The following is a 25458-nucleotide window of genomic DNA, read 5'->3' as shown; positions in this document are numbered from 1 at the left end:
AAAGAAAGAGAGAAAAATAAATCTGGCATATCAGGCCAAGTGTGCAAGGCGCTCATAGATTTCAGTTGTAGTGCTTTCACAAAATAAGTTCAAATAAAGCCATGCAACAAAAAAGAAGGATTTTTTTGGGGGGGAGCGGGGTGGAAAACTCGCAAGGGATGGACTTCATATCCCAGAATGCCATGGACAAAATCCTGAGGATCGACAGGAAGTGGGCGTATCTCAGGTCTGGTCCAGCCATTCCGCACGTTTCGGAGCTTTGCAGGTGTGAATGTCGACAGCCTCCTCGCAGTCTTTGCACTCTACAGTGCAACACCACTTAAACTTGCATTCGCACTTGGTGATGCGTTTTGAGCGTGTGGTGTCGTAGCCCCGCCCACAACACATAACTTCACAGCCGTCTGTCCCTCGGGATGTCTTGTTACAGACCCGACCAGCAGTGCCCAATGAACCTAGACAGCACAGAACAGAAGTGATTACAGGTTAAATACTCATGAATAAATACAGAAATAAAAGTAAAGATTCTTTATTGCCATCATTTCTTTAAACAAAATACTATATGTAAAATTTAGAACCATTTGCTATTAATGACACTGGTGGCTGTTTAAGAGGCGCTAATATGGGTCTTTGAAAATGCCCTTTCAATGCATTGCAATGTCATGGTTAAGAATAGAGCAATACGCTGGTGTTTAACTACATTGCTTTAATGCACTCCAGCATTGAGCTCACACATATACTCTGCACTCTGACTACTTTAAAATTGTTTATAATCCGTGATGGATGACTCTTTTTGTCTTGCAGTAAACGTGCAACGCCAATCACAACAGACTGGATTATCAAACCAATTACACTCTTTTCAGATTAGCATCATGCTAAGGAGGAGTTCGGGAACAAATGAATTGCTGAACAAATCATATGGAAATCATTGGGACAATTAGGTAAAAAAAAATGCATATTAAAAGGCAATAAAAAGCAGTTTTTGACCTTGCATGCATTTCAGCCTGTTGTTGGAGACCCCTAAAAGCAAAATATGATCTTTTTTGATGCATAATAGGGGCTCTTTAAGTGAACTACATCAAGCAACACTCCAAAACACACTGCCTCCACTAAATAACAAAATAAACACAATACAATTTAATACAATAACAATCTAATACAATCTCTGTCTTTCACTGGCATCATGCTGACAGATGAGGTCATTAAAGTTGCACTGTTGTGATAGTTTGTTTAAAAAGTTTGAAGGTATTGTTTGAAGTTTGAATGTTTAATTCAAGTGACAAATTATTGTGCAAAATATGAACATAAAGTGTGTGTGAACTTTTATTTTAGTATATTAATGCCCTTCCAACTGAAATGGAACATTGCAACACGCATAACAGACAGGTTGACATCAACAGAAGGACTGCCACTCAACCAAGGCGGAAACACATGGTCCAGATTTTCATTAAAGATTACCGAAACAAACTCATTTTTTCAGTAGATTAAATACAACAGATTTATTATTCACTATACGAATAACAATGTGAGCTAGTAAAATAAACATTGTAAGTTTTGTTTTAAACTTAAATTGTATTTCTTTACATAAAGTAAATATTATTTATTTACCTACAGTAGATAACATTATATTATGCTGTACTGTGAGGGTCTGTGTTCAGGTGGAAGCAGCCCTGTCAATCAGCACACAGTTCAAGCATAAAGCTGTCATACAGCTCGTAAAATGGTAGGTCGCAAAGACAGGAACTGAAAACCATTGACAAAATGATCACTTAATTGTCATTACTAAATACCCTGGCAGTGGTAGATAACATTGATTGTATATTTTATTCCATTACATCAATGTTTAGTATAAACGTTTTAATAAATCTCATTATTAAATTTTGCATCAATTTTGCTTCAATTCAAGCTTTAGTCAGCACTACTAAGAGTAGGGTAAATAAACATTGAACATGTAATGTTTTTTTTTTTCCGGGAATAATATTAACAGCTATATGATATTAATAATAATAACAGCTCTAAAGGAGCTGTTGGCGTGGAATTTCCACCAGATATCCAAACAACACAAACATAAAAATGAAACAAAACCCAAAAATCTGTCAAATTAGTTATGCGTAATAACAATAAAATGACACAAGGAGAAAGCTCTGAACTACTGAAATTTATTTCATTCTTCATATAAAAGGCTTTTTGGTGATGGCAGCTTAAAGACGTTTCTCACGTGTAGAATGAAGTCACCTGCATTGCTCAGGTATGATTTTTTCTCAGACTTCAACAGAATGCAAAAAGTCTTGATGGCTTTAAGGGTCTCTTCTATCAAATCTGATTTTTATTTTGCATTTACTATTACATTCAAGTCAGGTGATTGGCTGGGCCCTTCTACGGCTTGATTTTCTTTCTCTGAAACCATATGAGAGGCTGTGTTTAGGATCATTGTGTTTCTGAAATGTCCACCCTGGTTTCATCTTCATCATCCTGATAATGTAGATGTTAGACTGAAGCAGCTAATATTCATTTACAATAAGGAAGGGCAGAGAGTTGTTAAATAACTCCTGAGAGATTTCAGCTGCCTGGGCTTTCACTGGCTTTCTATACCTTCCCTTCCTCATGTGTTCATTGCTTTTTTTTCCCTGTGTCATTTCATTTTATTACACATAACTTCATTTGTAAACTAATTCATTTTGTTTTCTTTGTATATATGGATATAATTATTTTAAAATTATTTGTTTCAAAACTGACTTGAAAACAAAAGTAACAAAGAAAGTAAGACAACCATAAATAATCAGCTTGGTGTTTTGGAGTCTGTCTGTATGTTGTTGTTTCGCAAGGTTAAACACAGTGGACAGTAATGGTCTATCTGTTAAGAAAAATCTCCGCCTGCCCTGCGGCCATGAGAACCAGAGAGTGATGGTTGTGCTGGCAGCTTTGAAAGAATAGGATTTGAAAAATGAGCCTGTTGTATCCTTGGGGTGCAAATTCCAGTGGGGTGGTGGTGCTGCTGGTGCTGGTTAGGGGGTAAGCGCATTGACCCTCTGAAATCACTGAGCTGTGAGCTGTCTGTCTGACCCAAACACACACTCAAGCCATCACAGACTGACGCATGAGCTGCAGGCCAGTTCACACCACAGACCATAACTGTTGATGCCAAAGAATTCATGATGTCAAAAATCATTACAAATTTCACAAATTAGAGTCTGCACCACAATTATTTTAATAAAAAAACACAAAGATAACGCTGGAATAATTTCACTATGATTTGTTTAATCTGATCTCAAGAAGAAACATAACTATTTTACTTTTTGTCAGTTCAGTAGCTAAGTTGTATGAATTTGTACGAGTTCAGTCATATGAAAATGTACTTTGAAAATGAACATTCAAAAAAATGAAAGCCTATAAAATTTTTAAAAAGGAGGCGTGGCACCCAACCTAACCGTCATTGGGGGATAAGCAAATCAAAAAGCTACGAATAGCCATGAGATTGTGTTGGATTTGTTTCCAGAATATATAATAAGTGAATGAATAATAAAATTATTGACAGCCATTCAATATCCATCCTGCTTGAGAATTTCAAGTGCTGATGACAAAATGGCAGTATGGCAGCAAACTTACAATCAACAGCAATATGTTGTTGTAAACACTAATTTAGTTATGATATATATCTTTATAGTTATCATGGTCCCACTTTATATTAAGTGGCCTTAACTAATATGTACTTACACAGGAATTAATAGTTTGTTACAATGTACTTATTGTGTAAATACATGTATTTACTGTGTACTTATGCTTGATTAAATACATGTATGTAATTACATCTGTAATTAACTTTTGTAATTACATTTGTAAATACACTGTTGACCATCCCTAATACTTAACCCACCCTTAAACCTACCCATGCCACCAAACTTGTCCATTGCCCAACCTCTATCCCAACTCAATAGCACCACAAGTGTTCTTAAATACATTATAAACACAGTAAGTACATTGTATTTATTTTTTTGATGTAAGTACATAGTAGTTAAGGACACTTAATATAAAGTGGGACCGTTATCATTCATTCTTCACAGACTAAGACCAATACTCTGCAAGAGTGCAAGCATAATAAGATACATTTACAGGAGGAATATATTATCTTAGTCAACTAATCAGTCCTAGTTCAGATTAAACAATACTTTTGTTTGTAACAATAGACTCTGTTTCAGATTATGAATCAATAAATCTTGTTGTGTTGTCAAATTACATGTTGTTTCCCAACCAATCACTGTTTAAAATTATGTAAACATAAATAAAATAAAAATTATGTAAACAAGCAATAGCTTCCAAAGCAGCATGTTTTTTGCTGTAAAAAAATCAACACTATTCCTCCATTGAGTAATTTCATCTATACTCTTAGATATAAGAGTACAAAAATTCATTTGTAATTGTACTTTTTGTTACTAATGTGTACGTTAAGGGTACCAAAATGCAGTGTTCCACAAAATTAATTTATGTTGTCCGAACGCAAATCAGTTATAACGCACTTAAGTGGATTGGCCATAAAACAATTAAGCTTTCCCAGAAAAACTGCATCAATTGTGTTCTTTTTTAGTTTGTTTTAAATGAGTAGTCTGAATGAGCAGCATAATCTTTTTTTGATTGAATATAGACCCTTTATTTACAAACAAGTACTGGTACTGGCCCAGTCACAGCTTTGGTACCTAAATTTATGAGAGAGTAGTACACTGTAAAAAATGCTGGGTTCCACACAATCATTTTGTGTTGGGGCAACATTAAAAAAAATAGGTTATCTTATTTGTTTTTACAAATTTAAGTTTAAAAACAATCATGTTGTCTCAAAAAAACCCTCAAGAATTGTGCTGTTTCACCTCATTTTAAATAAGTAGTTGGAACAAACTTTATTTTTTGAGAGTAGCATACTGTTCTCTTTGATAATGTTGTCTTACTTGAAAGCTGTTAACAGTTTCTGTGCTCCTGTTGCTCAAACCTCCCATTGATGAAAAAATGCATTAAACATTCTATTCTCTCTGCTCAGGACATTCCAAATCATCTGAGATGCCACTTTGTTGTCTACAATGTCATTTATAACTGATTTTTGCATCCTATTGGAAACTTTAATTTAAACATATCTCAACAACACCTTACCTCAAACAGATTATGCCAAACATGGGCTAATATTAAGTAAAATTAATAAATTTATGCACTTTAACTACATTTGAGTCCAGTAAACCTGGTTTCTTAGGGGGCTGTCACACAGAATGTGTTCTTGGCTTTAAAATAATTGAACTGAATACAGCAGATTGTATGGTTGTGCCTACAAATATTTAAGACTCTCATCATGCAAAAAAATTAATAAAAATTTCTCATAAATAATAAATAAATGCTAAAATTAAATTAAATTAAAATGTTTAAGAGGAATATTTAAAAAAAAATATATTGCACAATTTGTGCTTAAATTTCAGACACATACAGAGGTGTGTGAGAGCATCAAGGATTAACGGAATCCCATCCCACCTTTTTTGACCCCGTCAAAGCCTCTATTGCCCTTTTTACCCTTAAGGTTTGTGGTTTAGTTCAGGGCAGGGCAGGTGTGAGAGTTAATTTACCTCAGTTACTGACTCCTGTCTTCCTCTTCATCTAAAAATCTTAAAAGTAAGAATCCTCTGAGGACTGTAACAGGTGACTCAGGAGCCAGTCTATTAGTCCTGATAAATTAAACACTTTAAAGCCTTTTATAAACAGGATCTTTCAAGGAACTAATCATGCATTTCGTCATCAGGAAGATTGAGCACTGAGTCTCGTAAAAGCTCTTCATTCTGAGAAATCTACACAAAATCCAACATTGACGTTAACTTTGTTAACACTGAGTGAGTCAGCAGCAAAGCTAACTGTTAACATCATTACTATTGCATGAGTCACAGTATTGGTTAGTGTTAATTGCATTATTACTAAACGAGTCATTATCAACACATTATTCAAAGTATTCAAACATCTGAGTTTGGTTTGTTCTAAACCTTTTAAGCCAGAGTAATAAAATACAATTAATTTAAAATAAACAGTTTCATATTCAGGCAAATATTGTGTAGCAAAAGTCAGCCAAACCTAATTGTGATATATTTTGTTGTTTTGTTGCTTAATAACAAATAAATAAAAAAGAATAATTGTACTTTTAATTTATACTGTGCATAGCATTACATTAAATTAATGAATGCAATAAATAAATAAATAACAATCAAATGACACAAGAAGAAAGCACTGAACTACGAAAATGTATTTAATATTTTATATAAAAAAAATTTATATATATATATATATATATATATATATATATATATATATATATATATATATATATATATATATATATATAAAATTTATTTTTATTTTTTTTGTGATGACAGCTTAAGATGCCTCTCATATGGAGAATCAAGTCACATGCAATGCTCAGGTGTGAGCCTGTCACAGACTTTAACAGAGTGTAAATGACTTGATGGTTCCGTGCGTCTTGTCTATCTAATCTGATCTTTATTTTGTATTCTCTATTAAATTCAAGTCAGGCGATTGGCTGGGCCATTTAACAGCTAGATTTTCTTTCTCTGAAAGCATTTAAGATTTTCCCTCGCTGTGTTTTAGATCATTGTCTTGCTGAAATGTCCACCCTGTTTTCATCTTCATCATCCTGATAATGTAGATGTTGGACTGAAGCAGCTATTATTCATTTACACTGAGAAAGAGCAGAGGGTTGCTGAATAACCCTCAAGATTTCAGGAGATTTCAGCTGCTGTCTAGGCTTTCACTGCCTTTCTATGCCTCCCTTTCTTCAAGTGTTTAATACTTTTTCCTTGAGTCATTTCATTTAATTGCACATAACTTAATTTGTAAACTAATTAGTTTGTTTCTTTGAATATATGGATTTCTTTGGTTGTTACCACCATCCACTATAATATAATGTTAATGTAATATTATATTTCAAGTATCCAGTATATACTACAATTCTTGATTACAGCATGAGTCACAGTATTAGCTGGTGTTAATTGCATTATTAAAAACCTAAGTGTGATTTATTTTGTTGTTTTGTAGCTTAATAAGAAATGAATAAAAAAAAGAATTGTTCTTTAAATTTATACTGTGTGTAGCATTACATTAACCCAATGAACACAATAAATAAATTCAATATTTAATAAATAAATGTGCTATTTACTCAACTATTACCCCTAATTCATGCTACCTGTTTAATAAGGCAATGAGGCAGCTCCTTAGCTTTTGGAGAGCTTTTAACACAGAGTATTTGAAAGGAGTATGTGAAAGTTTATGAGTATTTACTCCTCCTTACCTGCAGTTTTATCCATGAGGCAGTAATCAGGTGAGTTTTCGAAATACACCAGGTCATTTTTTGTGGCTTTTCTAAAGTCTTTATTGGCTACTGTAAATCCTGTCCCGTCTTGGTTCATGGTGACCTCGATGGCTCCGTTGTACTTCTTGCGAAGGTAATCTCCTGTTTTACGTAAATCTGACATTGCCAACCAGCAGGTTCTGAGGGTGCACGAGCCACTGACTCCATGACATTTACACTCCAGTTTCATAAAGCGCTTTACAGCCTGTAAAACAGGGAAACAGAACAAAACAGGCCTAGTGGTAATTATATGAACAGATTCCATGTGGCCAAAAATGGCCGCAGAATGTAAACAGGATTTTTACAGGAATGGAATATCATAGAACAATGTTAGTGTTAGATTTATGGGTGGTATGTCAGCAGTTATATGCCAAAATAATGTTGTTTAGTTGTAAGCGTCTACATTCTTTGGGAGACTTAAGTGAGGTTTAAGTTCAACTTCTACTTTTAAAATAATTTTTTATATGTTTTATTATTCCCTCTAAAAAGTAAATTGAGTGCACTGCTGTGCCACACTCCAATATGCAGCTCTGATTTTAGGATGACAAAACGACAGGCTGATCTGCCTATCAATCTGATAAATGATTGAGAAGGCCATTGAGCAGCAGGGCTCACTAGCCACAGTTAATTTAAAGGATGTGGAGTAAAATTGAAGAAAGCAAAGCATTTAACTGTTGGCCACACTTTTTTTTCATGTACAATTCAGGCTCTTAATAAACCATTAAGAACCATTAACTGAGACTTTTTACAGTAGCTCAATAGACTACTGACTAGCTGCTTATTGATTGTTAGTACAGTAGTAGTTGGGTTTAGGTATTGGTTAGGATTAGGGATATAAAATAAAATGACATTTTATAAATTGATTTACTTATGTGCAAATAAACAGCTAATATTTATAGAAAAAAAATAGGCAGGTAATAAGCGAGTTTTAAATGTGAATTGTTGCTTAAATTAAAGTTTTACCCAACGGTTTGCTATAAATTTTTGTCATTTTTAATTGAAAATATAGAAATTCCCACGGAAAATTCAAACTGAAAGTGACAAGATGAAACATTACGCATTTTCAACATTAGACAAATGAACAATGGTTGTGTGCATACTGTTCACTATACTGTCTATGTGAAATCAACATTTAAATGCTATAAGCTACCTAAAAACGCTAAGCTAAAAGCTACTTGGCAAGCGTGGCTTAGCTGCATAAAATTAATCGAAGCAACATAAACTCAGGGCAATGCAGTGGCGCAGTAGGTAGTGCTGTTGCCTCACAGCAAGAAGGTTGCTGGTTTGAGCCAGGGCTGGGTCAGTTGGTGTTTTCTGTGTAGAGTTTGCATATTTTTCCTCCGGGTGCTCTGGTTTCCATTACAGTCCAAAGACATGCGGTACAGGTAAATTGGGTAGGCTAATGTATGAGTGTGTGTGAATGTTTCTTAGAGATGGGTTGTGGCTGGAAGGGCATCCACTGTGTAAAAGCGTGCTGGATAAGTTGCCGGTTAATTCTCGGATTAACCATCATTATTAACTATCATGAATTAATGGTAATTACCATAGTATACTTTAGCCTACTACAGTACATTTACATTTACATTTACATTTAGTCATTTAGCAGACGCTTTTATCCAAAGCGACTTACAAATGAGGACAAGGAAGCAATTTACACAACCAAGAGCAACAATGAATAAGTACTAAAGGCAAGTTTCAGGTCTGTAAAGTCTAAGAAGGGAAGTGTTAGTAGTTTTTTTTTTTTTTTTTTTTTTTTTTTTTACAATTAGTGTGATATTCAAAGAGGCAATTGCAGCTTAGGAAGTGAAGTGGAGACTAAATAGTTGAGTTTTTAGTCGTTTCTTGAAAATAGCGAGTGACTCTGCTGTTCTGATGCAGTTAGGGAGTTCATTCCACCAACTGGGCAGATTGAGCGTGAGCGTTCGCGAAAGTGATTTTTTCCCTCTTTGGGATGGAACCACGAGGCGACGTTCATTCACAGAACGCAAGTTTCTGGAGGGCACATAGATCTGCAGAAGTGAGTGCAGATAAGAAGGTGCTAGGCCAGAAGTCACTTTGTAGGCAAACATCAGAGTTTTGAATTTGATGCGAGCAGCAACTGGCAGCCAGTGCAAACGGACTAGCAGTGGAGTGACATGTGCTCGTTTAGGTTCATTGAAGACAACTCGTGCTGCTGCATTCTGGAGCAGTTGAAGAGGCTTGATAGAGTTAGCTGGAAGCCCAGCTAGTAGAGAGTTGCAGTAATCCAGTTTGGAGAGAACAAGAGCTTGAACAAGGAGTTGAGCTGCATGTTCAGATAAGAAGGGTCGGATCTTTCTGATGTTATAGAGTGCGAATCTGCACGATCGAGCAGTTCTAGAAATGTGGTCAGAGAAGTTTAGTTGGTCATCAATCGTTACTCCAAGGCTTTTCACCATTTTGGATGCAGTAATGGTTGCCCCATCCATCTGGATTGAAAAGTTATGGTGTAGAGTCGGGTTGGCAGAAACTACAAGCATTTCCGTTTTTGCGAGGTTCAGCTGAAGATGATGATCTTTCATCCAGTGTGAAATATCCAACAGGCAGGCTGAGATACGAGCTGGAACCGAGGGATCATCAGGATGAAAAGAGAGGTATAGCTGGGTGTCATCAGCATAGCAGTGGTAGGAGAATCCATGTCTCTGGATGACTGGTCCTAGAGATGATGTGTAGATGGAGAAGAGAAGTGGCCCAAGAACAGAGCCTTGAGGTACCCCAGTGTTTAGATGCTGTAGGTTGGACACCTCTCCCCTCCAAGACACCCTGAATGACCTGTCAGAGAGGTAAGATCTAAACCATTGTATAACAGTGCCCGCAACGCCCAGTGACTCAAGCGTAGATAGCAGGATCTGGTGGTTGACAGTGTCAAAAGCAGCTGACAAGTCCAGCAAGATGAGGACTGATGATTTAGAGTCTGCTTTAGCCAGTCTGAGATCCTCCACGACCGAGAGCAGGGCAGTCTCAGTTGAGTGGCCTTTCTTAAAGCCGGATTGCTTGTTGTCCATGAGATTGTTTTGAGTAAGAAAGTCCAGGACTTGATTGAACACTACTTTCTCCAGAATCTTGGCCATGAATGGAAGCAGGGATACTGGTCTGTAGTTTTCAAGTAGCGTATGGTCCAGGTTGGGTTTCTTTAGCAGTGGAGTTACCCTAGCCTGCTTAAATGTAGTGGGGAATAAACCAGAGTCAAGAGATGTGTTAATTATGTGAGTCAGTGTTGGTATGACTGCAGGAGAGATGGCTTGCAAGAGATGAGAGGGAATGGGATCGAGTGGACAGGTGGTTGCATGGCTAGATAGCACAAGTTTGGACACCTCAGACTCAGAGAGCTGAGAAAAGGAGGTGAGTGTGTGTGGTGTTGGTGTTGTATCTTGCGTGTTTGTTGTAGGTGCAGCAAATTGAGCACTGATTTTTGCAGTTTTGGTGCAGAAGAATGTAGCAAAGTCATCAGTAGTAAGTGTGGAGGATGCGGGTGGAGGAGGAGGATAGAGGAGGGAGGAAAATGTTTTAAAAAGTAGGCGAGGATTAGTGGCATTGTTGATTTTCAGACGGTAATACGTCTGCTTTGCAGAAGTAACCTCAGCTGAGAAAGAGGACAGAAGAGTTTGGTATGTTAAGAGGTGTGCAGGATTTTTAGTTTTCCGCCAAATTCTCTCTGCAGCCCGAAGTTTTGAGCGATGCTCACGGAGAGCATCCGAGAGCCAGGGTGCAGGAGGACTGGCACGGGCTGGCCTGGATGCAAGAGGACATAATCGGTCTAGACATGATGCTAGTGTGGAGCAGAGTGTATTAGTGGCACTGTTCGAATCAAGTGCAGCGAGTTTGCGAGATGGAGGAAGAGAGTCTGAAACAATGGTGGATAGTCTATTGGGTGAGAGAGATCGTAGGTTTCTGCGAAAGGTAACCAGTGTTGGAGTGTGTGGCGGCTCAGGAGTAATGTGGATGTTGAGAGACAGAAGGAAATGATCAGATATTTGTAGTGGAGTTACTATTGTTTGATCAGTGAAGCAGTGTCGTGTGTCGTGTGTAAATAAGGTCTAGGTCTAAACTATATATACACAGCACATTAATTTGAGTACTTCACTACCATGTAGTTCAAAAACATTCCAGTACTTACTATAAATTATTAAAGTATTTTATGAGCACAGCATCAGAATTAACACTATTTCATCTTAATATGTACAGTTGGCGTCAGACTTATTAGCCCCCCCCCCCCCCCCTTTTTTTTTTTTTTCTTGTTTAAATATTTCCCAAATAATGTTTAAAAGAGCAAGTACATTTTCACAGTATGTCCAATCATATTTTTTTCTTCTTGAGAAAGTCTTATTTGTTTTATTTCGGCTAGAGTAAAAGCAGTTTTTAATTTTTTTAAAACCAATTTAAGGTCAAAATTATTAGCCCCTTTAGGCTATTTTTTTCAATAATCTACAGAACAAACCCTCATTATAGAATAACTTGCCTTATTATCCTAACCTGCCAAGTTAACCTAATTAACCTAGTTAAGCCTTTAAATGTCGATTTAAGCTGTACAGAAGTGTCTTGAAAAATATCTAGTCAAATATTATTTACTGTCATCATGGCAAAGATAAAACAAATCAGTTATTAGAGATGGGTTATTAAAACTATTATGCTTAGAAATGTGTTGAAATTTTCTTCTCTCCGTTAAACAAAAATTGGGGAAAAAATAAACAGGCGGGCTAATAATTTAGAGGGTTAATAATGCTGACTTCAACTGTATACTTCAGCATTATTTAAGGCCATGTCTACATGAAAATGGGTAATTTTAAAACCGCATTTTTTTTCTACAGGATTTCGCTGTTTATCTACACGAATACCCAGTGTCGGGTGACTGAAACTGGAAAAAAACTCCGACCAGTGTAAAGATTTTCAAAAACTCCGGGTACAGTGTCGTCGTATGAACACTACAACCAGAATTTTCACCTCATGACATCAGGAGGCATGCTGTTTTCTCTTTTCTGAACGGCCAACACGGCTGAGTTCACACCAAACGTGAAAGACGCAAAAGAGGAAAAATTCTGCACATTCTCGGCAAACGCATCACATATTCTGTGCCATTTGCCCACAGGGAGTAATCTGCCTCTGTACTCATGTTTGCTTTGATTTTATAGAATTTACTCATACAAATACTTATTTCCGCATTTCAGTATAAAAGTGTCATTACGGCCGCCTGTTGGTCGGGTGTGCCTTCAACACGCATCCCAGTGCGTTTTGGCATTTTCATGTGGACAGAGATTTTTTTAAAAAAACAAAAGTGAGGAAAACACCATTTATAAAAATACTCATTTATTTGTGGACATGGCCTAAATCAACTTTAATATGTCATATAACCTTCGTTCTCACCATTCTTCCACAGCGGTTGTTATGAAGGTTCATGAGCGCTCGTGCGTCTTTCACAGTTCGCTCTTTGGCATCTATGAAGGCTTTGGCGAACTTTATCCCATAGTTGATGTTGTCACTACAGCCTCCCCAGTCAAACTCTCCTCGTTCGTCACTGGCTCGTCCACGTTTCTGTGGGTCACAGTTGCACGCCTTCAACTCCCCTTGACTGCAAGCGCGGGTAATAGCGAAAACCACACCAGCCGAGGAGATCGCGTATACGAACGCTGCCTCACGACTACCTGAAAAAACAACAATCATGAAGCCACATTAAACACATTTCGATTCTTAATTAGCTTAATTTACCCTCGGATCTTATATAATCGCACAACAGAACTTCACATTTTTTCCCAGCTATAGGGGTAAGACTGGACCCTGAGTGTTTGGTTTAAATATTAGTACAGGCCTAATCCCTCCAGGGTGGCCCATTCTCTGCTTGGATAAATTGTTTGAAGGCTAGCCGTCTGATAGTGAACTGCCACAGATATTTTCTACCCTTAACCTACTATTTCTAAGCGTTCTGCATGTTTGGACTAATGTCACTCATGCTGATTCCTTTATTTAGGCTGCTGAATGTAAGAAAAATACCCAAGTGTAAATGATGAGAGTTACAAGGAATGTATGTTTTTTTTTTTTTTACAGTTTTGTGATTCTACTAAAAGTGTGTGATTAAAAAAATGTGTATTATTTTTGTCTAATGTGAAAGACTTTCAACATTCTCAATACAGGTTTAAGTAAAAAATACATGTTATCCATAATTTATTTATTACACATTTTGTAATCACGTTTTAACACTGCCATTCAGAAGTTAATTTGAGATTTTTATTAATAAGAATAATATTTTGGTTTTCTATATTTATGAATTCATTTATTTTAAGATATTCTTAGTTTTATGGTTTTAACAATAAATTCATCAAAGACATTTACATTGTTTACATGTCACGTGATATACATTCTCATGACTTCTAAAGGATTATGTGGCACCAAATAACATTTTAAAATTGCTATTTCAAAAAGAAATGTTCTTTAATATTGTAATAATATTTCACAATTCAATATTTTCGTTAGTGAATTTTTTCATTAAATTATTGCCTTTTTTACAAAAACATTAAATATCTTATACTGCCTCTGAACATTTGAATGACTATGAAAGTATACATTAAAGTACACTCACTAGTCACTTTATTAGGTACACCTGTCCAACTACTCGTTTATGCAATTTTCTAATTAGCCAATCACATGGCAGCAACTCAATGCATTTAGGCAAGTAAACATGATCAAGACGATCTGCTGCAGTTCAAACCAAGCATCAGAATGGGGAGGAAAGGTGATTTAAGTGACTTTGAATGGGGCATGGATGCTGGTGCCAGAGAAGCTGGTCTGAGTATTTAAGAAACTGCTGATCTACTCGGATTTTCACACACAAACATCTCTAAGGTTTACAGAGAATGGTCTGAAAAAGAGAAAATATCCAGTGTGCGGCAGTTCTGTTGGCGCAAATGCCTTGTTGATGCCAAAAGTCAGAGGAGAATGGCCAGACTGGTTCTAGCTGATAGAAAGGCAACAGTAACTCAAATAACCAGTCGTTACAACCAATGTATGCAGAAAAGCATCTCTTAATGCCCAAAATGTCGAACCTTGAAGTGGATGGGCTACAGCAGCAGAAAACCACACCTGATGCCACTCATTTCAGCTAAGAACAGTAAACAAAGGCTACAATTCCCAAAGACTCACTAAAATTGGACAAAAGAAGATTGGAATAATGTTGCCTGGTCTGATGAGTCTCGATTTCTGCTGTGACATTCGGATGGTAGAGTCAGAATTTGGCATCAACAACATGAAAGCATGGATTTGTCCTGCCTTGTATCAACGATTCAGGCTGCTGGTGGTGGTGTAATGGTGTAGGGGATATTTTTTGCCACACTTTGGGCCTATTAGTACCAATTGAGCGTTGTGTCAATGCCACAGCCTACCCGAGTATTGTTGCTGACCATGTCCGTCCTTTTATGACCACAGTGTACCCATCTTCTGATGGCTACTTCAAGCAGGATAATGTGTCATGTTATAAAGCACAAATCATCTCAGACTGGTTTCTTGAATATGACAATGAGTTCACAGTATTCCAATGGTCACAGTCAGTAGATCTCAATCCAATAGAGCACCTTTGGGATGTGGAGGAATTGGATATTTGCATTATGGATTTGCAGAATACAAATCTGCAGCAAATGTGTGACGCTATCATGTCAATAGGGACCAAAATCTCTGAGAAATATTTCCAGGACTTTGTTAATTCTAAGCCATGAAGGGTTAAGGCAGTACTGAAGGCAAAAGTGCGTCCAAACCAGTAGTAAGGTGTACCTAATAAAGTGGCCGGTGAGTGTGTGTCCCAATTATAACATTAAATTAATGTTACTAATATTTATTATTAGTAGTTACAGTAATTGTGCCACATTGAAAAACATATATTATAAGCCTAGATTATTTAGTTTTTTAGGTTGAACATACTATCAAAATAAATGAAAATTGTTATTTTTAAAGAACATTTAAGTGCAACTTATTAAAATGCTGATGTGCATGAAGAACTTCCACTAAGCATCTAAAGTAGTTCACTTGATGTTTATTTATTTTTTATTTTATTTTAGGACCCCCTGCCCTTATCCTCATGTAAAGTTGTCCTTCTCATGCTGCACTCAAATCGATTTGAGTTTCCTGTTGCAGCTCAAATGTGTTTCAATGTAGTTTAATGACATCTGGAGGATATCTGTGTCTGAATCGCTCCATCATTCATGCAGCAAGATATTCTCTGAAGAAAAATAGATTTTTATTTAATAGTGCAGTTGCTGTTTACAGGAGAATCTTCGCTTGGCAAATGCTCCGATTCTAATTCCATTTCATAAACTGAATACACACAGTGCTGCAAAAGTCTGTCGGGCTGCCAGAATCATCTCTCCAAACATTTACATCCACTATGCCTGTTTATGTGGTAAAGAGGCATAGAGGATTCTGGAGGGGTGATATTTTCGCACAGGGATCTTCGGAACGTTGTATGAAAGCCAAACAGAAAGCACATTTACAGTGCCGATTTCTTGAGTAAACTTCAGGTTCAGGCTGAATTAAGCGATCCTGTGGGCTTTTGTCTGTTTATTACACCTGGCCAGGGATTTGTGTGAACGTGGCTGGATTTTCCTTTGAGTTATGGGTCGTTTTCATTAATATCACGCGATGATAAACAGCACTGGACACATTGAAGAAAATATCTGCTTAAAATGTCATTATACTATTTTCATACATAATGATTTACTGTGGTAAGCCATATTTATCATATGAGATGAGTATATGTTGACAGTGAATGCAGAGAGAGATCATAAAGTCTAAGCTAAACAGGGCTGCATTTATTTATTTATTTATTTATTTTTGATGGTTTCATAAAAAAATTCAAGTAACAAAAAATATTTTATAATATTACTATGAACAAATGCATACAAATGCATACATCCCTCTCAACAAATATTCAATGCCAATATATTTAACTGAAAGATGGCAAAATTTGAATATTGAACATATGCAATATGTCAAATACTTAATAATAGCAAAATTTAAATGGAAAAATAAGCACATCGTTGATATTTTTTACAGCTTTACAATTATATGAAACGTTTGTGATCCAAAACTTGTTAATAACATGGTAAACTTGAAATATTCTAAATATTTTATGTTTATTTTGTAATCACATTTACACAAGTATGAGATTAGTGATATCTAATTTGGTTCATTAATTCATTTACAAAGAGATGAAAACTTTCATATAGTAGTTACATAAATTAAAAACTGACAAAGACATTTAAAAAGTTACAATTACTAAATCCAGGTGTAAATGGTGTCTAAAATGCGGTATAAAATATCATTCAGAGGTAGATGAATACAGATTGGATAAATTATTGCCCTCATCCTTTTCATTTTCTTGCTTTCCTGTTTTTGAGTAAGCTGTGTAATAGGTGTTTGCTCATTTAATAATACTCGTGTGTCATTTTGAACATTCCCACTAAGGGATGCCAAAATAAGAAGGAAGGCTCTTGAACACAAATAGTCACAAATGATGCATTTGATAGGTTGTGATCATGTCACTGAAAACGCATTCTAATACCAGGTGGAAACAGAGCACTATTGTCTTTACTATCAGGAGGGTCAGGATTGGGCAAAACAATAATCAGTTTTGAAAAATGCAGGGAAGGTGGTCATACAATGCCAGCAGGCACACAACGTCATAAGATGTTAATATTAGGTTAGATTTAGGTCATGACAATCAGGTGATCAAAGTTCAATGTCTAGTCAGCATCTTAGGATGACGTCAAAATAACAACGTCAAAATAACAACATCAAATGACGTTGATATTTGGTTGATATTAGGTTGTGTTGGAAATTGGCCAAAATCCAATATCAAGTCATATTGATCCAACAAAATCCAACATCATATTGACGTGAAATACTGACATTCTTCATCAGGTACGGCAACCAAAATGATGGAATTCATGGCATTATGCGTTAAGTAACCTCATACACTCCTTTATATATAACAACATTACTACAACCTACTTCACTTTAATTACTTCTCACTGTACTCTCCCAGTAACAGCTATACAGCATTCTGAGTACTATACATTTCAAAGCAATCAGTTTGGTCATACAAAACCAGAATGGAGGTCCATGTTTTATCAGCAGCCTAGGACACAGCCCAATAATTTTGTCATAACTCCATTATATAATTATTAAGTTAAGTCAAAATATTAATGAAGTGTCAATGATTTAAAATTTGAGAAACTGTTTTAATTTTTTCGGTTTAACATACAGTTCTAACCTGTTGATATTAAATTGTGCATGAACCAGAAGATTTTCATTTACCTTTATTTTTTGGTAACATTTAGGAGCGCATTCTCCTTTTTGCTGTGGAACATTATATCACTGTTATTGTACTTATGTACTTTATATATAAGACTGAATCAATATAATTATAAAAGCTGACTAAAACACTACCTTATAGTTTAAAATAAACTTTTTTATAAGTAATATGCTTTAAAACTTCTATTGCATAACTTCTCGGAATATAATATTTATATTTATATTTTACACTCTAATAACTAAATACACTAAACATCTGTTGACTGAGCGTTTCGTATACTGTATCTCATGTTTGACAACTTTTGCTGTTGAAATTTTTAATCTGCAGTTTAACAAAGTGACTGTTATTGATATTTTTGTAGTTTCAAAGACAATTCTGTATATAAAATAGTATACTTTAAAATAGCATAACAGTACAGAAAGCATCCCAGTGGGCACCTTGATGTCAAAATGATATCAATTTGACAGTGACATAAAAACATGTTAAAAATGCAAATCGATTTGATGTGAAAATCTTGACATTCATTTGACATCCAAACATTCATACCCTTTTGACCACCAAAACAACAACACAAGTATTACAATATAACAAATGTTGTTTTCATTTGAATGCTTAAATTAAACATTTACACTGGATTTTGTATGATTATGATGTATGTAAACTACCTTCTAGTTTTGACATCTAATATTGGCGTCAAAAAAACACATCAAACATCGATGTGTTTTTTTGTCCTAAATATTATTTATCAATTTGATGTTGTTTTGACGTCAGGGTAGCCAGTTGACATCAAATTATTTTGTGTTTTTATGTCGTTTTGAAGGAATACTGAAAGCCCATTATTCAGCTTTTGTCCCATAACTTACATCACCAAACCAGACAAGTTTAAATGTCAATAAAGCTCAAAAAGTTAGCAAAGCAGTACTCAAGGACCCATTATACATTTTTAAATTATAAATATACCACAAATAACCATAAATCACAAGCTACAGGAAACTTTTTGCAGTGTATTTAACTTTTTTCATCATTAATTAGATAGTAAACCCAATAAATTCTGTAATCATTTACTCATCCTCAGGTTGTTCTAAACCTCTATCATTTTTATGTGTTCTACAAGAAGATTCTCTTCAGAATGTTGGTAACTAGTTGACTAATTTCTGCAGTATTATTCTAAGTGTAGACCAGCAAATGTTTGATTACCAAAATCTCATTCATGTCCAGTAGAAAAAAAAACACTTATACAGCTTTAAAGCAACTTCAGGCCGGGTTAATAATGACAGAATTGAATTTTTTTTTTTTTGTGAACTATTGATAATGACCTTGACCTTCTCCAAAACACAAAACCACAGACACATTTCTAATACTTACTGCGCTGTATTACTCTCCCAAAAACAGTATGGTCTCTGTCCAGGGCACTGCAATTCCAGCGGTGATGACGAAACTGATACTGGCACTCTCGAATCCACTCCTTAGCGCCACCACCTATCGATTGCATGATGTCAGGATATTTCTGACACAACTGTCTCTGTTTATTCACCAGCCCAGGAATATTGTCACAGATCACACGTGCACCAAGGGCTCCAATATACCTGAAACACACAAAAACACAGGCTTAATTTCTGAATTGCTCCAGTCAGTTTTTTTTTTTTTTTGCCAAATGGTAGAGAAAGTGCTGAATCAGTAAACATTCAGTGATTACGCACATACTGATGCCAAAAAATCTGATGATTGAGTTCGATAATTCCCAGAATCTTACCACTTATTTGGAGAATTTCAGAGAGAAGTTAGGCAAACTGACATGTGTCATAAACAGACATTCACAAACCAGCCATTATTTATGATTTATTTGAAGGCATGTGCATAATAAGTTCAACATTGACAGATCTGGCCCTATAGCATTTTATTGTAACTTTTAGGCAATAGTCTGATATTACAGATTAGCGCTATTATTGTTTGCTGCGATTTCAAAATTGATTGCTCACCCAAGGCTGTGGATTAAAGGTAATAATATTGTAAATAATAATAGTAATAATATACACACACTGATCTTTTTATTTCATCAGACCTCATTGAACCATCAGGAGCCACAGGTCATAATTATTTTTTGGCTGCATGTGTGTTCATGTGTTTTATTCTGTTTTAGTCTAAAATCTAATCATTGAATTTTATGAATCATAAATTACCACAGATTTAGATGAAAGTCTTTGTTAATGTTCTACTGAAAAAAAGTCAGCTAAACTGGATGACTTGATGGTGAGTAAACGTTACATTTTTGGATAGACAATACCTTTCGGATGAACAATATCTAATACAATCAGCTAAACAGACAATAGAGCAGACAAACAAGTTTTGGTACAATTAAGCTTATTATCTCTCTTTATTTTACTCTTTGCATTCCTATTGTAATCAACCCAGGCTCATTCTGAAAATGTACTACTGTATACATTTCTGGAGAGCACCAAATATGTCCCAGGAGCTACGTTGTATTGCAGTTTTTGATTTCGCAAAACACTTGTGTATAATTTTTGAGATCTCAAATTTCTTTTGGGACTGTCATTCATGCCTGCCCGTAAATCCACCAGAGGCCACCGTTTGACTGACTGACTGACTGAATGACTGATCGACTGGCCCACCCTCCTCCTTCCATAAACCCAACCATTAGTGTTTTTAAAAGCATCAATTGACCAGCGCCAACCCACTTCCCTAAACCCAACAGAGTTTTAAAATGCAATCCAAAAAACAAAAGCCCTCACCTGATTTTTACCATGTTTTCAGATTTCACCACATTCTCACCCTGTTATTTACTTGTTTATTTCATTTTTTTTTTTGGCTTCTGCTTTTGTCTTTCTTTTTGTCTTCACTTTCTGGAACTGTTTTTTGCCGGACTCAAACACCAACTCCTCTCTGCATCTCAAGTCCACAGACGTACATAACGAGTTAACTGGACAAACTGGTAACAGCGGGAATAGCGTCATACCCCCCTTAGCCATATGCAGATATACATACTTCTGGCTATATACAACGTATATAGGGCTACGTTTTCAGAATGAGCCTGTGTTGGTTATAATAGTCATTATCTGTTTGTTTAATGCCAACAAAAACTGGCATATCAGACATCAATCTTTCTTGTACAAACCCGAACCACAACAAATCAAGATAGTTCACAGCTTTCACACAAAAGTCATACAACAAGATTTAGTAACTATTGTAAGTAAGTTTGTGAGTATTCCTATCACTCCAGTGCCTTATTTACCTGTACAGGAACTATTGGCAGGTATCAGACTCTGTGCTTTTTTTTTTTTTTTGATAGTTTGTGTTTGGACACACACATACACACACAAACTTGTACATCTTTATGGGGACTTCATATAGATGTAATGATTGTTAAAATGTACAATCTGTATTGCCTTTCCCTAAACCCAACTCTCACATGAATCAATCTGCATTTTTACCAATTCAAACAATATTCATTACACCCACAGAAAATAATATACCCACAAGATAAAAGTTTATGTGTATTGCTATAATTCAAACAATATTCATTCTCCCCACACAAAACAATGTCCCCACAAGGTAAAAGTTTACTTGTGTTGCTATATTTCAAACAATATTCCTTCTCCTCACACAAAACAATGTCCCCACAAGGTAAAAGTTTACTTGTATTGCTATAATTCAAACAATATTTATTCTCATGACACAAAAAAATGTCCCCACAAGATAAGAGTTTACTTGTATTGCTATAATTCAAACAATATTCATTCTCCCGACACAAAACAATGTCCCCACAAGGTAAAAGTTTACTTGTGTTGCTATATTTCAAACAATATTCCTTCTCCCCACACAAAACAATGTCCCCACAAGGTAAAAGTTTACTTGTGTTACTATATTTCAAACGATATTCATTCTCCTCACACAAAGCAATGTCCCCACAAGGTAAAAGTTAACTTGTGTAGCTATAATTCAAACGATACTCATTCTCACGACACAAAACAATGTCCCCACAAGGTAAAAGTTAACTTGTATTGCTATATTTCAAACAATATTCATTCTGCCTAAACAAAACAATGTCCCCACAAGGTAAATGTTAACTTGTATTGCTATATTTCAAACAATATTCATTCTCACAATACAAAACAAAGTCCCCACAAGGTAAATGTTAACTTGTATTGCTATATTTCAAACAATATTCATTCTCACAATACAAAACAATGTCCCCACAAGCTAAGAGTTTACTTGTATTGCTATAATTCAAACAATATTCATTCTCCCGACACAAAACAATGTCCCCACAAGGTAAAAGTTTACTTGTGTTGCTATATTTCAAACAATATTCCTTCTCCTCACACAAAACAATGTGCCTACAAGGTAAAAATGTACTTGTATTGCTAAATTGTGGGAAAATGTGATAAATACAAGGTACACACATGGGGACTATGTGTCTTATACAGTGGTTGTTCTGCAGATTGGCTTTACCAGCAGTAAATCATTATCCACGGAACCACAACCACATGCTGTAAAAACACAGTAAAATCTGCTCTCATTTACACTGTGTGTGTGTGTGTGTGGTTAGGCTTGACTGGGTAAAGAATGTACAACTGTAGTAATTTGTTGCTTCTATTAACAAAATAACAGAAGAAACATGCACCAAATTTATTTCCTTTCTTCTTTATCACATTTGTCCTTTCTTCTAGCACATTTTGCCATTTCTGTTAATTAGAGAAAACAGCAAACTTATAGAAAATAATCTCCAGCATTGAAAAATAAACTCAAGATTATGAGGATCCATAACATTCCACTACTTTTAAATCAAGCTGCTAAAGTTTCAAGGAGTCTGATATTCTGGAGGGTTGATTATATGACAAATGTATCTCTTATGTAGGGCTGGTCTGATAAACGATATTATATCGAATTGTCATTATAAGCTTAGGACTTTTTAAAATCTTTATCGATCTAAGAGCAACTCACACAGCAAAATGTGCAACAATGGGAATCTAAAAGTGTATTGATATTAGAGATGTACCGATGTTTCAGCCAACAAAAACTTATCAGCAGAAAAATGTTATGCCATTTAATCGACGCTCTTATTTGTGTGGCTTCAGTCATTGTTGGGTTACTCTTTTAAATCTGGAAGCATTACCAACTTATGTTGAAATATATATCATTATCGTTCAATATGGAATATAATTATTGAGATTGCATTTATGCCATATCGCCCAGCTTTATTTTTATGTGCTATTTATTAGTTACGTTTTTAATAATGAAACTTGTATTCATTTTAAAAGACAGACGAATGGACAGACAGACCGACAGACAGACAGACAGACTGACAGACAGACAGACAGACAGACTGACTGATTGATTGATTAATTCCCTTAAGGTGCGACCAATTTCTTGTAAAGAAGCTAATTCCACTTGTGAGTTTTGCCAAACACATGGTGCAAAATCTCCTTCTGTAGATCAAATATAAAGTTTACTTCAAGACACGCACTTTCAAATGAAAACACATACACCATTCTACAAGTGTGTGTGTGTGTGTGTGTGTGTGTGTGTGTGTGTGTGTGTGTGTGTGTGTGTGTGTGTGTGTGTGTGTGTGTGTGTGTGTGTGAGAGATAGAGAGAAATAAGTTCACTAGTATGAGACACTAACAGGCCGCCCAGTAGCTTAAGAGGATTCCTGCTCTGTCTGCTTAAAGTGATGGATGAGCAGATCAGAGAGAGAAAACGAGGGAGCAAAAGATCCCTTTCTCTCTGGCTCTGATGAGTGCCTCACATTGGGAATGTCAGTCTGACTTATTGCGCCACGATAGTGACAAAGGACTTGATTTCCACTGGCTTCTTTAATTCCAGTTGTATACACATCAAACTCAACATTAAACTGATTTCTTAGGTGTTAGAAAGGACCATAATGCCAGACACAGCTGTAAATGCATAATGAACATATGATCTTCAACACAGAGTGCTGAACTACAGGGATTTTGAGTTTTTACTTGATATGATCAGCAAATAAATAAATAAATAATAAACCATTACATTAACCTTTATATTACTATAACTATATTATATTATACATAAAACCTAACTGCTTAACTATATGAGCAACGAGCATGTGTCTGGTGCTTTATTCATGATGCTGTAGTCACCAGCTAAGTGTGTGTGTATGTGTGTGTGTGTGTGTTTAAGCAGGAGGTGGCCTGCCTGACACATATTGCAGTTATTTAATTTATTCCTCTGTTATTGGCTGGCACGACACCTCAAGCACACCATGAAAACCCAACCCATAACTCTGATATAATGATGTGCAGGGCCTGTTACTATACATAAGCACAAGCTCTGGGGAAAACCCCATCCCTCTCTCGAGCATTTAAAATGATTTTTGTGGGGGAGAAGTGCATGCTTTGTGTGTTTCTACAATAATTGCTTTTTAAATGCCAATATTTTGGTGAGGGTTGTGGTGAAGCTGCGTTCCTGCACCAAGCGTAACGTGTGTGTTCTTTTTAGTAGACTTGGGTTGACTGCCATCTCCCAAGCCCTGTCTACGCACCACCAGGGAGTAAATTATGAGGAGTTTGAGGGGGGTCTGAACCCCATAATTAGGGTTTGAACATCCCCAAAAGAAATAAAAACAAAAGGTTGGGGGTCTCAGAAGAATATGCTTTTCTTTCACATATAACTATATGTATATAGGCTATACTACATCAACGATTTCAAAGTAAAAACAGTGTTTTAGTCACCACAAAAGTTAAACAAGTTATTCAGACCATGCTAAACAGAAGCTCGCTTAAGAAAATTAACCATAGTTTTCAACAAACAAAACTAAAATGATAGTTCTTGTGTGGTAACCACAAATAAACCATGAATTTCCGTCAGGATACAGAGTGACAAAATTGTGTTTACCACTTTTACATTTACATAAGACAAGGCTGTATTTGTATAAAGCAGTTTTGTTTAAAACATATTTTAGAAAGGCTGGTTTATGTTTGGCTAACTGTGTTTTTGCTAAGTGCGCCAAGCAAATCAACTGCACGACGATCCTCATCATACCTCCCTCTTAAAATTACTGACAGAAATTGTTTTAAAACTACCATTTAAAGGCAGGTATGTTTTAAATATACATCTCATTACTTCTTATCCTTGTGTCGCAAGAGCACACACATCTTAGGCTACTTGTCATTGAACAAATATGGAAGAATAAATAATAATGCACAACACATCCATGCCAATGATAAACATTTCCAAATGTTCAGCCTCACAAATGACAACAGCTCGGTTTCAGTAAGCAGGTAAAAACAGCCGGTTTGTGCGCGCGTTGTGCGCCAGCGGCGGCGCGCGGGGATGCTGGACTATACTCACCACCAGGACGAGTCCACGCGCGGTGTGAGGATGAGAAGAAGGAACAGGAGCGCGCAACACAATCGCGAGGACGCACGGGGACCGTACGATGAGCCTGAGCTGTTTCTGATTATATGTCTTAATCCTGTGCCTCCGGGAGCAGCGCTCGACCTGACGAGAATTCGGGGCGACCCAAGAACTTCACCGCAGCCGAACATTGTTGAGCGTGTCCTCCAGCGGTGATAAGAAAACACGATTGTGTGGTGTCGGAAACCGGTGTAGACCTTTAGGTCTGCGGGGACCTGCTGAAGTTTGGGCTTTAGATTCAGCGCTCCGTGCGATCGATGCACGGACGGATATCATGTATCTGCCCGGGAATTAGCGTGTGCCATATAAAAGTATTCCCCGAGATCTGGCAACCGCAGCAGAAATAATCCAAG

At 36.1% G+C, this 25458-nt stretch overlaps 2 protein-coding genes across 2 annotated transcripts in view; one reads left to right on the top strand and one right to left on the bottom strand.

Moving 5' to 3' along the window:
• The window catches only part of mov10b.1 (Mov10 RNA helicase b, tandem duplicate 1), a 391861-nt gene that overhangs the window by 281848 nt on the left and 84555 nt on the right, over positions 1 to 25458 (top strand). The window lies entirely within an intron of this gene.
• Positions 223 to 25458, bottom strand: wnt2bb (wingless-type MMTV integration site family, member 2Bb). Its single transcript, NM_001044344.1, is given in 5 exon segments — positions 223 to 452; positions 7322 to 7586; positions 12761 to 13038; positions 19059 to 19279; positions 25040 to 25458. Coding segments are annotated over 5 exon segments (1191 nt in total). The 5' UTR covers positions 25237 to 25458.

Source organism: Danio rerio, chromosome 8 (assembly GCF_049306965.1).
Source record: "Danio rerio strain Tuebingen ecotype United States chromosome 8, GRCz12tu, whole genome shotgun sequence".
NCBI classification, from domain to species: domain Eukaryota; kingdom Metazoa; phylum Chordata; class Actinopteri; order Cypriniformes; family Danionidae; genus Danio; species Danio rerio.
The sequence above is the reverse complement of the archived record's forward strand: the minus strand, read 5'-3'. Positions and strand labels throughout refer to the sequence as shown.